This window comes from Neophocaena asiaeorientalis, unplaced genomic scaffold (genome assembly GCF_003031525.2).
Source record: "Neophocaena asiaeorientalis asiaeorientalis breed wild unplaced genomic scaffold, Neophocaena_asiaeorientalis_V1.1 scaffold145, whole genome shotgun sequence".
Classification (NCBI taxonomy): Eukaryota; Metazoa; Chordata; class Mammalia; order Artiodactyla; family Phocoenidae; genus Neophocaena; species Neophocaena asiaeorientalis.
This window is the reverse complement of record NW_020172629.1, coordinates 2,357,219-2,374,537: the sequence shown is the minus strand read 5'-3', so window position 1 is coordinate 2,374,537 and position 17,319 is coordinate 2,357,219. Positions and strand designations below refer to the sequence as shown.

Genomic DNA, 17,319 nt, shown 5'->3' with positions numbered 1-17,319 from the left:
ATCAGTAACAGGTGAAAATCCTTATAAGTGCTGTGTGATGGAGCAAGGCCTGCTGGGAGAGGGCCTGTGTAATTCTGGCTTCTACTGCCAATGCAGTGACCTTTTCGTGGGCTTAATCTCGGGGTCAATCCAAGTTTCCTAATGGCCTACCATGAACTTGCGAAGGATTCATGGGAAAGGAAGGTGGCTGCTAAAGGAAAATGAACCTCTTCCAGAATCTGCTGTGAGTCAGGAGCAGGAAAGTGACAGGCAAACATGCTTTTCTTGCTACAAGTAGCAACACTCAAACTCTGACTTAAATATGAAGGGAAATGTATGATCTCTCAACACAAATTTGAGGGGCAGCTGGGCTTCAGGCATGAAAATTACAGTTTCGTTCCTTCCATCTGTGGAGAGAGAATAAATCGGCCCCCTCTTTGTGAAAGGAAAGCCGCTCAGGTTCTTTAGAGTTAATGCTTACTGAGGGCTCGGGTTTGAAGACTAGCTCTGCCTCATTGAGACTTACCCGTTAGTAATCATTACACAAGATTCACAAGGCTCCCCACCTCAGCTGAGGGCACGTCATAAAGATGACAGTCTTCTTAAGTCAGTTTAAGCATGCAGGCATTTTTTAATGCAATCCTCATTAAAAATGCCGACAGCATTTTATCCGGAGCCAGACAAGTTGATAGTAAGGTCCAGCTGGAAAACAGTATTTAACAATAATGGGAAAACCGTGACCATGAAAAACAATAAGAACAATACCTTGATACCTACCGGGAACCCTAAGAAACCCTGAAGGCTGTGTGGGCAAAGAGCCTGACACCGGTGCAGCAGGAGAGGAGTGGCCCAGCGGAGGAGAAACTAGCGCCCGGGAAGAGAGAGTGTTAGGCTCCGCGGCTGGAGCCGGCGGCTCAGGGCTGCAGGTGTTGAAGCCACTCTGCTGCATGGAGGGCTTCGGCGTGTTCTGCTTCTCGGTTGTGTTGAAACTCACACAGCCTAGGGCCCTCTTCCTGGCTGTTAAACTTTGCAGCCTTGTACGTTCTCTGTAAATCACACGTGTGTTTGCGTGCGTGCGTGCGTACGCGCACACACACACGAGCCATCTTCACACTCACCGTATTTTCAGTGACTTAAGAACCCGTTGACCCACTTCTCTCTCATATACACCTGCTGGCCTTATTTAATACCACAACTTAATGGACGGAAGAGCTGGGCTGTTATTGTGTTCCTCCAGCATGGCTTTGGGCTAACCGACGGCACTTTTCTCCAGCTGCACTTGTGAAACGTCCTGCGCATGGCAGGAGTTACTTCCCTAGGTCCTTGCTTTCTTTGAACTGATCAGAACATTAGATTGGTCCTAAAATACAGAAAGAAATTTCAGCTCATAAGATAAACGGCACATTGTCAAAAAGATTCTAAAAGACTATATTTAAACTGGTCCTGTCAAAAGGCTGCCTTGAGAAGGGATCGTATTAATTAATGGCGTGGCTTCTTGCTGACCCTAGACCAGCAGGGTGGTTATAAACGTTGTCTGTTTGTCTTACCTGTCCTGCGGCCTGCGTAGTCCAGCCATAGGAATAACTAAATGTCCTGGGGAAAACCCTACCCACCTCGAGGAGCAGGAAAGAGGCGGAAAGCCAAGTGAGAGACGGCCCCTCCTACTCACCTCTGCCCCCTCATGCTGCAGCCCACCTTCTCCAGTCTGGGGCCAGGACCTCCCTCGCATCTTAAGGTGCCTGGTCAAGACAGAGGCACCCTTGGTGGGAGACAGGCAGCCTGCCTGAGGCCAAACAGGAGGCCTTGGTGAGCCAGACCCCCTTCTCCTTCAGCTCACGGTGAAACTCCGACTTGTGGGACTCCGACCTGCCCTCCTTGCAAGTGAGGATACAGCCCCTGCAGGAGTGTGCCCGGGCTGCCTCAGCAAAGTGCCACAGACCTGGCAGTTTAAACAAAAGAGCTTCATTCTCTCGCACTTCTGGAGGCTAGAAGTCAAGGTCAAGGTGTGGGCAGGGCCAGTTCCTCCCGAGGCCTCTCTCGGCACAGGGACTCCGTCCTCCCCGTGTCCTCACAGGGTGTCCCTCTGTGAGTGTCTGTGTCCTGATCTCCTCTTACAAGGACACCAGTCTTACAGGATCAGGGCCCACCCCTATGACCTCATTTACCTTAATCACCTCTTTAAAGGCCCATCTCCAAGTACAGTTAGATTCTGAGGAACTGGGTGTTAGCACTTCAACATATGAATTCTGGGGGCACATAACTCAGCCCTGACAACCCCTGAACTCCGTTTCCAGCAGAGCCGACTGGAGAGAAGGTGGAGACGGGAAGATTGAAGTGATCATGTTAGGCCACCACTCTCAAGGCCTCCCGTGGATGTCGGGGACTCGGCACTCTTCACTCCTATAAACAGAAGCATCCAGAATACAGCTAGAGGCAACATCTCTGCCCAAAATACACGCAGGAAGTGTGAACCGCTCTGCAGCCAAAGGGCATGACAAAACAGTGCTTCCGTGCTGCTGGGACAGACCCTGCAGCAGCCAGACACGGGCCACCCGGGAAGGACACAGCCCTCGTCAGGGCTGAAGGGCTCCCGAGACCGTGCAGGCCCAGCCTGTGAGCCGCGCATGGCCCTGTCCCCTGTGTCACTCAGAGGCTGGCTGGGACAGAGGGAACTCAATATGAAGAATTGTGCATCAGGTAGCAGAGAGCTGAAGGGGCCAAAGGCTCGTGTCAGTATCACAGAGGCAGTGACTAGGGGATCAGCTCATCCCAGGGCTGTGGGGAAACAGGACAAGCTGAGAGGAGAGCCCAGGCGAGCCACAGCTGAAGCCTGCGAGGAGGGCCGCACGATGGGGGTGCACTGTAGAGAGACCCGTGGAAAAGGGTGCTGCCCCCGGGAGCTTGGGGGGCTCTGCAGAGCTGGGATTAAGACCTCTGAGGGGAGCTGCGGCTGGCCGGTGCTGGCATCTTCGAGAGAATCCCACGAGGCTAGGAAAAACAGCAGCGTGGAACCCACCGCTGATGGCATCACCCCGTTGCTGCTGGGGTGAAGAAGCGCGCTGTGGCGATGCCGGCAGGGCAAGAGGTCCTCCTTCCCCTCCGGTCTCGCAGCTGCTCTCCGGTCCTCCCCAGGGCAGAGCGTGACGCACAGGGGGGGCTGGTAAAGCAGGAACGTCGTCCGCAGAGTCTGAGCTCCGGCCGCACAGAGCAGAGCTGCTCCTGCCACCAGCAGCGTGTTTGCAGAGTGAACAACAATTCAGAGAAGCTTATTATGAGGCGTCAGGGAGAATCTCCAGCCTGTCATCTCATAGAAGATGGGAAGGGCAACACAGCACACTCCGCCGAGAGTCATGTGCTTTAGGCATTTGTGGTACAGAAGTTAACCTCAGGTATCCTTCCGTATCAGCACAAGGGGGCCGGGTCACTTTACTGACGTGATCTACAGAGGCTGAAATAAAGGAGAAGTTCGTCTTAGATACCTGTTTGAGGACTTGCTAGAAATCCGCCCACTTCTCTGAGTACTTCATCCAGTAGAAGTGGTTATGACATCATGGCACAAGGAGTAGGGGCTGAGCTTTTCACGTTACCTACTGTTTGTGATTCACACTGTTTACCTGATAAGACACTAGCAGTCAAGAGTAAGTGAAAGTGTTTCACAGATACTGGAATCTCACCCTGGACACCCAAGCTCAGTCACCATTTGCACCTTGTAATATTTCCTACCCAGACATAAAGAACTTTTGGTATTGAAATAGAAGCAAAATAACTCAGTAATTGCCACTTCCTCCTTCTTGTGTTTCTTGCTCTGGGTCGCACATTTGGAGTGTGTTTTATACAATGTATGTTTTAAGTAACACCTGGGAGGTGCTAAATACATATTGAACAGCAATAGTAAAGGGACTTACTCATCTTACGGAAATACTAATAACCTCAGTGGGACATTGAAATTGATATTAATAACATATGTCTCCAACGAAGTGTACAGAATCCTGGAGCAGTCAAGGAGTATTAGAAGCCACCAGACAATGTGGCATATCCTCCTAAAGCTTCACTTTAGTAAAAAGTTTGAAGGAAATAAAGCTTTTCTTAAAACAGTAAGCGTAGGTCAGACACTGAAATTATAGAGTAAGATGAAAAATTTCATGTGGACTTTCAGATAGAATAGACTTGAAAAAATTTTACCCTTGATTCTGATGTCGTATCTCCAGGTCCTCATGTCTGAGTTTATTCTTCTCTGCTGTGGGGGACTTAATGAAGTTTTGGAAGTGGGGAAGGAAACTTGAATAAGTGAACAGTTTGTATTTTAAAATATTTGTGGGTTTAGTGCTTCAAGTGATACATACAGAAAGAAGGAAAAATCTAAGGATTTTTCCAAGTAAATTCCTCAAGGAATTGCTCCAATGTGTAGATAAGATATCTGCATTTAGCACTGTCAGTCACTATCAGACTTCACAAGTGGCGTAACATTTCCTTATCTGATCACATTCTTTGAATAAAAGCCATCTTTGCAGTAAATGCAAGACTAAACTTCAAAGCAAGACCACAGATGGACATAAATTTCTTATTTTTAATATCTTAATTGATATAGCTCAGTATGTACAAAATAATACATATAATAATATATATGTGTTGTAATAATTCAAAGACTTATAATACGTAATTTTTAAATCCATGCATTCAGAGAATCAGGGACATAGCAGATCACAAGCAGTTTTATTGCCCTTGGTCTTTTTAAAGTTTTGTGTAATGGCTAGGGTTTTGTAGGATCATATAAACACTGCATCTTCATTTAATTGTCTTGCCTCATGGTTATATAAAAGTGCTAATTCGCAGAGGACTGAGGCCACCTTTTCCCGTTTTCCTGCTTTCTCGTTAGTTACCAGTGTTGGCCTCACAGCAGGTATTTACCTGCCAATGAATAACAGCAGCTATAGCCAATTACTCAGCGATCTCCCCGCAGTGCACGTGTTTGCTGAACATGCCTTCATAGTCCTTGGGTACGAAACTATATTTACGAATTCAACAACTTCGCGACAGTCGTGTTACTCTAATTTCATGATCTGAGGATAAAAGTCTTTGTTCAGCAACATTTGAATAAATTCCACACAAATGGAACCCATAGTAAATAAGCAAGTTTGACAGATTCTGCGGAACTAGTAGATATTTCTGTGTTGTGAACAGTTGCTTTAAAATAGAAGGAGGTATTTGATTTGACTTTTAGTTCCTGTTCCAAGTTGATGGCTTGCATTTTAGAATAAACTCGCCAGTTGGAACATTTGTCTCCTCAGTAGGTTTGGTGTGTGTGTGTGTGTGTGGTTGCCATAAATAAAACCATAAAGCCGATAAACTCGCCAGTTGGAACATTTGTCTCCTCAGTAGCTTTGGCGTGTGTGTGTGTGTGGTTGCCATAAGTAAAACCATAAAGCCGTATTGCTTGGTCTTGCAGGTGCCGCTGCGTACTTTAGTATGTCTGGAGACAATCCTTTGTGGCCAAATATCGGGACACACACAGTAAGTATTAGGGTATACTTCCTAGGACTGTAGGATGGAATACTCAAAATGGGGGCTCTTCCCGGAAACTTGCAATTATGTTTTCCTGTTCCCCAGATGTCCCCATTGTGACTTCTTATTCATTGTTTCCTGTCTGTTCTCAACCTGCCTATATGGATTTATCTCCTCCCTCTCATCTGCCTGGTTGGACTTCCCTGGGACCAGGACAGTAAGCACGCTGGAGTGGGTTTTGTAAAGAAAGGGCACTTGGTGGGCCAAGTCCGTGGCTGTTTGGTGAGGAGTGAGGAATAGCAGATAAATTGGATAAACGGGGTCCCCAGTACTGCCTGTGGAGACTCGCGTTCCTGCCCGGAGTGCAGAAGTGAGGTGCTCAGCTCCGAGGACCACCCTGGGGAACTTGAAGGCTTGTCTCTTCCAGGTGGTGCCGGGTGAGGATGGGGAAATAGATGGAGCTCGGGGAGACTTCCTGCCTGTGCCGGCCTCACAGTCACTGGTGCCTGGAGAAGAAGTTCTTGAAGGCGCTGTTGTAGTTCTTGTTGAAGGCCGTGTAGATCAGGGGGTTGAAGAAAGAGTTGGAGTAGCCGAGCCACAGGAAGACGCTCTTCCAGGTGGCGGGGATGTCACAGGAGCACAGGGGGCTGATGAGCTCCGTGGTGAAGAAGGGGATCCAGCAGAGCACAAACACCCCAATGAGGATGCCCACCATTAGGGCGGCTCTCTGCTCCTTCTGTTCTCTCCACGTGGCCCCTTCTGTCTGGAAGGTGACAGTGGCGTGGCGGACGGTGAACACCATCTCGGGCTGCCGAGCGGAGGCCTTCACCTGGAAAAGGTAAGCAGAGGCTTCAGGAAGAGCCGCCTCTTCACGCCTGGGCTGAACCCAGACGCGGGTGGGCGTGAGCCCCGCACATCCACTTCAAGAGAACGTCCTCAGTTGTCCGACGCAGGGACCGGGCAGCATGTGGGGACCACCCTCGGCTATGAAAACGTGCTGACAGAGCTGGGTGTTTGCTTACATCTTAGAAATGGAGGGAAAATAGGAACATCTGCAATAATGCAATGACGATGGAGTCCCTGTTGCCGTCTGTTCAGCAGGGAACAACAGAAGTAAGCAGGTCACGCGGTGTATACAGTTTATGACCACGGAACACGAGTAATCAGGAGCCCGCTAAATCCTTATCAAACCCCGTACACGCAGGACCCAGGATTCCAAAATCTAGAACTTTCTGGGTTTCTGTGAATCCCCTCTAAAAAGTTAGAATTTTCCAGAACTTTTCTTCTGGTATAAGGTTCCTACTGCTGTGCTTCCAGAACATATTCTACTGTTTGGGACAGTTCACTCACCAGGATGTTTATCTCCCTGTTTATTCTGTGTTCCGCCCCTTCCCCTGACTTTTATGGAAAACAGAGGCTCTAAACTCTGAGTCCCTCCACGTAGGTTCTCTCAAGTCCTCTGGAAGGCAGGTTCCCACTGAACTACATTCTCCAGCTTCACACCCCTTCTCTAAGGGGGTGGAATTCCTGGGAAAGGAAGCTCTTTCCTCCATTCCAGCCCTATTTTTTAGATCTTTGGGGAACTGGAATAAGGGGTGTCTGATGATGAGGCCCCCTAAATATAAGGAAATTGCAGTGGGCTGATTTGCTAAGTGAGCAAATTAGTTGCTCCAGTCACAATGTGGGACAGTTTCTGGGTCGATCAGTCATTCACTAGTGGTGAGACTACCCTGACATTAAATCCTTTTCTTCCCAACTCCAGCCTTCTGTGACCCCCGTACGCTTGAAAAGGAGAATTACCCAGCTCGCGCCCCAGCAGCTTCCCTATCGTATAGAATAACTGAGCTGAAAATAGGAACACTGTAGTTAAGGGAATGTTGGCTCGTGTATGAATTATTAAATTCATGTGATAGCCTTCCTGTCATCTGTTTGAAAAACAGTGAAACCCCAAGCATTATACAATTAAACAGAAGATCGTGAATATTGAAACAAATAGTTCCTTTTTCTGCAACCCTTAAAAGCACATATGAAATAAGAAGTGAAAATTTCTCTCTCCCAGTCTCACCCCTGGATGGAACCATAGTTACCTTTCTTATTTATTAGTGTATATCTGGGAATGCATTTCAGGGAGTTAATTTATAGAAATGCAAACACAGTTTTAGTTTCATTTTTCAGCATAAAGAAAATAGGGAAAACTACCAATTTCCTTAATAAAGCTCAATCCCAAAATGGCATCAAGGCAGCCATTTCCCAAAGATGGCAGTGGAAGAATAATTCTGGTCCTGACTCTTAAATCCCTAAGAAATTCTCCTTCCTTTCAGACCTTTTCGCTGTTAAGACTGGCCACTCAGGGATGTGACGCCATTGTGCCCACCCATTAATTCTCTATAGCACACCTGGTGTAAAAGCGGAACATTTAAACCAGACTCAAAGGCCCTGGGGTAACAGTAGAAATAAATACAGCAACACATAACTAGATATTCTGGCTTTTGAGCTATGACACACTCTAGGGAATCTCTCCACCCCTCCCATCCCCGCTCCCTGTCTGCCTTCCCTGTGGTCAGTGCCTTTTCAGGTTGACTCCAGAAGCCCATGCTTAGTCCTTTAGATACTCAAATTCCAGTTGCAAGACACAATGAGCCCCATGATTGGACTACCAGTGTATGACCAGTCTTCTGTGAAGGGTGAGATACACCCCCAGTGCTACATGTTCTATTGGTAGGAGTTTGCTCTTGCATAATGGAAAAAGCTGCAAGGTTTCCATTCTGAGGAGCCGTCTTCTCTCCTAATGATTGACACTGAGAATGTCTGCCTCTTTTGAGACTCTGCTGGTACCTTCAGACACAGTCCTGACCCGTATCCAGAGGGGCTGCCGTATCAGAATGTAGCACAGTACCTCATCATTCGTCCGAGAGACACAGGATCACAGGGTTGTTTGTTTTCCAGGTGTAGCGTAGGATATGAATATTTCTATAGCCCAAGTATTATAAGACAGTTTTATGGAAACCCATCACTTCAAATCTTGGTCCTCATAAGGGAATGTTAGGTGCCGTTAAGTGTGGGCCTGCTTGTGTGGGTATTTGGCAGCTGTGCTATGAAATCCTGGATTCTTCCAGTATAATGTACCCGGATTCCTATGAGCTGTTCCCAAACATAGCATGCATTCATTGTATCTACAAGAATTTTCCACTGTGTGGTAGTTCTAATGTTGCGTAAGTGTACTCTTAGAGACTTCCCAGTTACTTTATTCCTAAGCTTGTCTTCAGGATGATTTCTCTCTGCCAGTAGGACCCACAGGCATTCTATCCACCGTCCTTTTCGCTGAGTTCTTAGCACGACACTTTGGGAGCACGTTCGCGGGGCCCCTTTCCAGCAAAGAATCTAAATTCATTTTTAACAGTTCTTTTAATGTTCCATGGGGTCTTCTCCCACTTCTTAGAATTCTGTTTTGAATTCCAATTAAACTTTTTCCCCTAAATACATTGTTTTTATGGTTTGCTTTGAGTAAGGAATTTTCATAGGTTAGAGAACTCCATGTTTCTCAGAAAAGCACACTCTCTATGACCTTGGTGAGAACTGTTGAGCATTTTATGGGTCCCTCTCTTGTGTGTGTGGCATTCAGTACCAGCTCACTCAGTGAGAGTGTCATTGGTCTGAAGTGGCTCTTCCGGGACAGCAGAGGCTCAGCTGCGGGGAGGGGCTTTGCTGTTGGGGAGTTTCAGGCTCCCGATGCTGGCAGGTGGTTGATTTGGCTGCTCACCCTATGGCTCTCTGACTTACAGACTCCTTAGCTCTTTGCTCATCAACGATTGCAATAAGGCACTTAATCAAGTCTGGAGAATAGACTCTATTGATTACTCTGTCAATTACTCATCATGGTCGTTAGTAGATTCACAGAAAGAGAGGTAATGGAGCAAAAAAAGGTGAACATTCAAGCCAAATTGCACCTTTCCCATCTATCTTTGAAGTGCTATATCATTTAAAGCACAAACCTCACAATTTAAGATTCACATGAAAAAATTTTCTAAGTGAACACTTAGCCTCACATCTCCAAATAAGCGAATTTTGGGGGGAACATGTACCTATGAGTTAGACTTCTCATTCTTCCAAAATGGTTATGTGTTAAATAACTATTTACTGGTTAATCATAAATCTAGCACGTTCTTTTATTTCCTCAAACTATTCTGCTTCACCTCCCTGTTAATATCGCAGATAATCAATAGATTATCATCAGTAGTGGGTATTGAAATTAAGGGGTGAAGACTCTTACCTTGGAAGTGTGGCTTCAGGTGATTTGCAGGTGAGATCAGGTCACTGTCACGATGTAAGATGTACTGATGAGTCAGGATGTTCAAGCTAGAGATGATCTCACCCATTTAAGGAGGGCTCCGCGAGGGGCAGAATAAGAACGTCCCCACAAACTTAGCAGAAGACCGACTATTCTGTAGCTGTGGCAACAAAGAGCCTTGCTACTTGTTTAAACTCCTTCAGTGGATCAAGGACAATGCAGCTCCGTGAATATACACCTGCAAACCAACCAGTCAGTGTCAGCCCTCACTTCTGAACGTCAGCCAGTTAGGGCAGGGCTCACCCCAATAAGTGCACCTCTGAGCTGCAGTCAACCAACAGCAGTCTCACGCAGTAACCCCACTCTGGGGGTGTCAGCTCCCTGCTCCCCTGCATGTCCTCCAGTCCCTAAACTCAACGCTGTCCCCAGTCCCCATAGATGATGGGCATTCTGCTCTGTCAGACGGCACCTGACAAGTGTAGCTTTCTCTTGCTATATAGTAAGGAGTATTTTTACTTCAGATACTGTGTGGTGGTTGTATCATCCTTGGACATTCTAGAGAGTCCACCGAGATCGTTTTGTGGATCCTCCCCAGGATCCTCAGGCTGCAGGTGCATTCACTGTACCCCCGACTCCAGTTGCCTTTGGATCTGCAGATGGGCATCATTCTCAGTGAGCTGAGTTCCAGCCAGCTCCACCAGGCTCTTCTCACTCCATGTGTTTTGTTATACAAGGATTGTAACCAAGTGTCTTCGAATAAGATCATTCAGCTTAGGTCTTTGTATCAAGTCACTAGACCTTTGTTTGAGAGGTGCACCATTTGGTAATTGACTTACATTTTTGTGTAAGGCTATTAGATCTCTTGTCTTGGAGGTATACCATTTAGTGAAAATTTTTATGACATAACCTACTTACTATATTGTTGTTTTCTTTGTTTTTGCTGTTGTTTGTCTAAATATGCAAAACCTTGTTTTCATAGGTTTGTTTGTTTTTTGTGCTGGAATACCTTTTTTTTTTCTGTTGAATATAAAAAGGATTGTTCTGTAAGGCATTGGCTTGATAAGCTCTAATCCATTCCAAGGCAGATCTGAAGGCTAATGATTTGGGGACTGTTAGACTTTTGACCAATTTGTGAAAAAGCAATTGATCAAACTTTGCTTTGGGTTCTTCACAAAACTTAAGTGAGGGCACTTGCTATCTTGTCAATTTATGAAAAAAAATGTCACCTTGTCTAGTTGGTATTCCAGCTCATTGGATTGGTGGTCATATGGCCCCCTCTTGGCCTGTGGTCAAGGATTTGAGACACCATTCACAAGCACAAACTGTTGGCCAACTGTAGTGGCCATTTTCTTATGTGTCATCGTTTGTCTAAGTCAAAGTCGCAAACTTCTCCTTTGTGAACTTATATTTCCTATTTTAAATTGCACTATAATGCTAATTCTTGCATTTCTCTTGATAAATATGAAAGAAAACTTTTTTACTTAATGAGGAATTTCTGAAAGTCAAAATCAATAAATTAACATATTTAAGATCAACTCTAGAAAAATTAGAAGACAAACACTAAACAGTTGAGAGTCAGCTTCTTTAGTTCTGCTAAGACCTTAAAACAAAATTCTAACTCTAAGTTAGTCTCAAAGATTTTGTAACTTTCCAAAACCTCCCCACCTTGCACATCTACATCTCCCATATTTCTACTCAGCTTTACCTGACCTCCTAAATGAACTATCCTTTCTTCAGGGATTTTCTCAGGAAAAACAAAATCACATTGTAAAATTGCCAGACAAGAAGTCAAATCTATAGAATTTCAGTTAAAACCTTGGTCTAGAGCTAAGATATAGGTTATAATTAAGAATTTTTCTAAACTTCAGGGAGAAGGGCAAAAAATTGCTGTAGAATTTAGACTTCCTCTCCCGTTGCGGAGCACAGGCTCTGGACGCTCAGGCTCAGCGGCCACGGCCCACGGGCCCAGCCGCTCCACGGCGTGTGGGATCTTCCCGGACCAGGGCACGAACCCGCGTCCCCTGCATTGGCAGGTGGACTCTCAACCACTGCGCCACCAGGGAAGCCCAAATTTAGACTTTTTTTAAAGAGTATTGAACAAAATTCTTATTGTCCTGGACTACAGATCAGCAGCAACTAGTTAATTAAAATCTCCCTCAGATGAGGAAACGTATTTAAAACTAGAAGGATAGAAAAGAGAAGAGCTATATAACCCAGCTGTGGAAATTTAAAATACAAAATACATAAGGCAATTTCAGAAGGCTTTTTTTAAGAGAAGATTAAATTAGGATTCAAAATTATAAACTAAGTATAGAAAATAGACTTCAGAAAACTTTCAAGCAGTATTCTGATGTAAACCCAACATCTGAAGTATAATCTTGTCCTGTCTTTCTATAAATGGGCTCAAACCTGAAGTAGGGAATTTAATAAGAAAAAATAAATTTAAATGTGAAATTGCCAATTTAGAAAATATCCAATATGGGGCTAGACATTTCCATATATCCTTAGAAAGTAAATAATACAAGATATGGCTCTCTAGATAAAACATTCAAAAGCACCTCTGTTTTCAAAGATTTGGGAGCCTAGACAAGAACACCTGTAAATACTGTCAGCAGAAGAATCCTTGAAAGAATCAATGTCCCCTATTGGCTAAAAATCAAAATGACAACTATCTAAAATCTGTCCAGTGAAGTCACTCCAAGGAAGATATTATCACCCAACAACTTCCTGTCCTTCTAAACTTCTAAGGGGAATTGCCTATAATTACAGATGTACAACAGTACGGCTTTCTTGTTTATATGGGTGTCACCATAACTACCATTGTCCCCACAATTATAAAACAATAGATCCTTCAGCCTAAAATTTTAAAGTCATCTGAAAAGGAAACATGCAAATCAACTTGTAATAAGTTTTAAAAAATTGAAAACAATGATTGGTTGTACAGATGCTGAAATAAGACCATGAGAGACAAATTTATGGTGTGGCTATTTAAAGGGCTTAAGGGAAAGTAAACCTTAGTTAATACAAAAATTCAAGCAATGAAAATCTTTAACAATCCTGTGTGCCAACTTGTAACTGATATTTCAGGATCATTATCAGAATACTTTAGTTTCTGTAACACAACTGCAAACTTAATAAGTAGAACCCGCTTCCAGATAAAATGTACTGCTGTCCTTACACGTTATGAGATTATAGCTGGTCTGTACATGAAAATGTGTACACTGTATATAATTCAAGACATTACTGAAGAAATAGCAATGATCCTGGAGTCCTTATGGACAAAAGACACCACAGACAGAAAGATTAATTAGACCAGAATGCATGAGAGTCCAGATTGATTCTTCCTAGGTTATCATGAATGTGCCTTTTTGTACCAATGTGAAAATGCTGGACCGTACTCCAGGTGGATTAATTCAACCACATGACACCTGTCTAAGAACTATTGCCTACTGAAGCCCACCCCTTAGTTCAGTAATTAAGGCTTTGACTCCTTGCCTCAGAGAAATTACAGGCATCAATTAAACTAGTGTCAGCACATCTTCAGAACTTATATTAAGCCTTTGAATCTTATGTTACCACATGTAGTAAATCCCCATTGCTAACTGAAACCAGCCAACATTTTTCTACTGATTGGTTCACTGTGATTCAGTATCTGTTGTCCAGAGCTTTAAAAGACTTCTGCACAGCGCTGTTCTGACAGACAGATATGCTGATTGCTGTGGGGTCTGAACATCAGGTCTCCACAGATGAAACTTCATCTTCAAGAAGCAACAACAGTGGTGGCGATTTGGACCGTCCTTGATGGTCTCTCTTGAAGCTTTGGCTGAATGAGGACCCAGTTCAGGGGGATGAAAACTAAACTTAGGGCGAGTCTGCGTGTTCTGCAGCCTGGGTCCAGTCTTGAACGTACTCTGTCGGTCAAGGGCAGTTCCTCTCAGGGGACTTGGTCTTGCAAGCCGTGCCAGTCCCTCACTTCTGAAATTCAGGCATCCACGGACGGCCTCACTCCAATAAACTCCCACTGGAGTAACGCCCGGCAAACAAAGCTGCTCATACACAGGATGGCAACCCACTCAGACCTCGAAAGTGCCCCAGTCCCTTACACTAGCAAGGCATAAATCCAGCTCTGTCTTCACGTCAGCTCTTTAGTAGTGGTTTCATCAGACTTTGTCAAGGGTGCAAGGCCTGCCTTTCTTGTGTTTCCTGTTTTCATCTTGGTATCTGACAAGGGTTAGGCTTTCAGTATGTATTTGAATAAAACTCTGAAGATACAGAACAGGGAAGAAGTGTTGTGTTTCCCTAGGTAACATAGCTAGTTGGTGGTAAAACTGTATTTAGAAACGTTGGCACCTGCTACCACCGAGAAGTCAGGAAGCCTGGTTTTTAATTAACCCTTCACAGTAACATGAGGACAGAGGCAGTGCCGCATTTTGTGCAGAGCCCTGGATCACTTAGAGGCTGTGCAAAGCCAAGGGACCCATTTTGTGCAGAGCCCTGGATCACTTAGAGGCTGTGCAAAGCCAAGGGACCCATTTTGTGCAGAGCCCTGGATCACTTAGAGGCTGTGCAAAGCCAAGGGACCCATTTTTGAAAGTTATCCCGCAGAGAAGGAACATGAAACAATGCCTTGCTTCTGCTCTCTCCAAAGCTGAGCAGTGAAAACCCCTCTTCCTTCCACACTAAGCCCTCTGAGACAGAAGTATAATTGCTTTTCCCTTCTAAAGCTGTTTGCTATTAATTATAAATTGTGTTTACCTGGATAAGCGCCCTGGCAGGAGAGGATCTGTGTAAGGAGGGCCTTGGTGGGCAGCCAGCCTCCTGTTCCTGACCTGGAATCGGGGTGGATGCACACACACGGGCACTCCAGGCAGTTTGGCGGCACTCTTACCCATCAGCACTCCGTGTCCAGTTTAGAAATCTAACAGGTCAGGGTTTCCCAAATTTGGCACTATTAACATTTTGGTCTGAATAGTTCTTTGTTGTTCAGGGTGTCCTGTGTGTTGTACCACGTTTAGCAGCATCCCTGCTCTCTACACGCTAGATGCCGTTAGTTCCCTGTCCCCAAGTCTTGGTAATCAAAAACATCTCCAGACATTCCAGATGTTCCCTGGGGTAGGGGAGGGTAATTTGGGTGAGACTTTTGTTCTAGATAAAAGGACAGGTGCCCTCTGACCCCTTTTTCCTTCTTGTTTCTAGAATGATGCCCTCCCCTTTCTCCCATACCTACACCTCTGGTTCCTCTAAGCTTGACTGACTGGTCATACTTGGAATTAGCTACTGACTCGAAAAATACAATCGTATTGCAATGTTCACAATGCATGTCTCTCTCACTAGACCAGACTCTTCATAGGCAAAGATGATGTCTTTATCACTCCTCGACCCCTTGCAGCAAGCCTGTAGTATGTGCTCAGTGTGCTTAATTGAATTTCCTTGTTGTCCCAGAACCAGTAACAGAAATGGGTGCTGCGTCGTGTTCTGATCTAACGTAAATGTGTGAAGCAGGTCCAAGGGATCACCCTTGGCAATGAGTGCGGTAGGGGGTGGGCAGCCTGCACAGCCGGTGGATTCATGTGAACTCTTATGGTCCCTGAATCTTGAATCGTAGGGTCAGATTACCAAGAGTGAACAAAAAGCAGGAAAGCGTGGATGGAGAGAAGATGAGAAAAGAGCCCTCACGGGTGCTGTAGCAGTTGCCGTACCTTAAATGCCACTTGTAAAGAGCTGGGGAAGTGTCTGCCTTAGCGTTTTAACTTCCTCCTGCAGCTTTACTCATGTCCCGGGAGGCAAGCAAGTGGTCCTCAGCTGCACGGACAGTCTGATCAGGGGTGGGGACAGGCCCAGAAAGCAGCACCACAGGCAGTGGGTGCATATAACAAGGGCAGAGGCTCTGAGACAGGTGTAAACAGTATCTTTAACCTTGCATGAGGACAGGAGGATGCTGGGCACGACAGTAACCCAGGAGATACCACACTTCGCAAAATTAATTGGCAAAGAGAAAATAGACTGGGTTGAAACACTAACCTGCTTTGCCTGATGTATGGCAGTCTTCCTGCCAAGTCAGGTGACCGTCCCTCCCTTCCCACCTCCTCAAACATCCCCCACTGTAAATGCAGGAAGCTGCACTTTTCTCTAGTGCAGCCCCAGAAACCAACGTCCTCAGGCGTTCTAAAGGATGTTATAGATCCATAGAATTTTCAAGCCTAGTGGGACCCTGTAGAATTACGTAGTCCAGATCCCTCGTTTTATATATAGGGAAAGAACCCATGAGAGATGACCTGCTCTGTGAATCTGAGCACGTCAGAGCAGAGTCTGTGATGCTTTCTTTCTCTCTCCCAGTCTACCTCCTTCCCTTCCCCTCCAGCCCCCGCCAAAATACTAAGAAGTCCCACTTTCTACGGACGTGTGGGGAGATGTGCTGGGGATGAGGCCTGTGCAAATGCAAGCAAAGTTTTTTAAGGATCACGTTAACACCCACCTCCACAGCTTCGGAAACGGGGGAGACGCTGTTGGCCTTCCGGGGGCCCACGCGGAACTTGGCCGCCTTGTAGATCTTCCAGTATACGAAGAGCACCACGCAGAGCGGCAGGTAGAAGGCGCCCACGGTGGAGAACACGGTGTAGGAGGGCTCGCGGCTCACCTGGCACTCCTCGCTGCCCTCAGAGTAGGTCTCCCCCCAGCCGAAGAGCAGCGGGGCCAGGGAGATGACTGCGGAGAGCGCCCAGGTGAGCGTGATCATTACGTTGGAGATGCGCTTGCGGGCACGGAGCGTGTATTCCAGGTGACGGGTGATGGACCAGTAGCGGTCCAGCGCGATGGCCGTCACATTCCAGATGCTGGCCGTGCAGCAGAGCACGTCGCATGCGATCCAAAGCTGGCACAGCCGCCGGCCCAGCTGCCAGCGGCGCCCGGACAGCTCGTGCACCAGGCTCAGCGGCATGACCAGAGCAGCCACCAGCACGTCCGAGATGGCCATGGATGCCACCAGGTTGTGCGGAACGCGATGGAACGTGCGCACGCGGAGAATGGTCGCCAGCACCAGCAGGTTCCAGGCGAGCGTCGCGGCCACCAGGAAGCCCAGCAAGGTGAGGACGAGCACGCCGAAGACGGAGACCAGGGGCAGACTGGCGCGCGGGTCTTCGGCGTCGAAGCTGCGGTTGGTCTCCAGAGGGGCGGGGGTGGGGAGGATAAAGTAGGTGAGGTTCGGCGGCAGATCCATGTCTGGGCCAGGAGACGGGCTCGCCGGTGTGCGGAGAAGGGGCGCTCGGGAGGAGGGGTGGTGACCACTGTGTCGGAAGCCACTGCGGATGTTTGTCACCTCTGGCCAGTGGCAGGGTTTCTGGAGAGTGTTTGTGGAGTTTGCCCCGACCCCCCGCCAGCGAGCCTCCGTGGGAGACGGTGTGTCGGAGAGGAGAGGAGGGCGCTGGGCTGCGAGCCGCGGCGGGTCTGAATCCCTCAGGCGCTGGGAGAGCAGAGGCGAGGGGCTGTGTCTCGCAGCCGGGGCCCGTCTAAGCTGTCACATGACCAGGGCTCTTCGCCTCGGCGGAGACAGC

At 46.8% G+C, this 17,319-nt stretch overlaps 1 protein-coding gene across 1 annotated transcript; it reads right to left on the bottom strand.

Annotated features, from left to right (window-relative positions):
• Nucleotides 1-5,977: 5,977 nt before the first annotated feature.
• On the bottom strand, nucleotides 5,978-16,985 carry HTR5A (5-hydroxytryptamine receptor 5A). Its single transcript, XM_024739201.1, has 2 exons — nucleotides 16,245-16,985; nucleotides 5,978-6,310 (listed from the first exon to the last, which is right to left on the bottom strand). The coding sequence occupies exons 1-2, from the start codon at nucleotides 16,983-16,985 to the stop codon at nucleotides 5,978-5,980; spliced, it is 1,074 nt and encodes a 357-aa protein (XP_024594969.1).
• Between the last annotated feature and the right edge of the window lie 334 nt (nucleotides 16,986-17,319).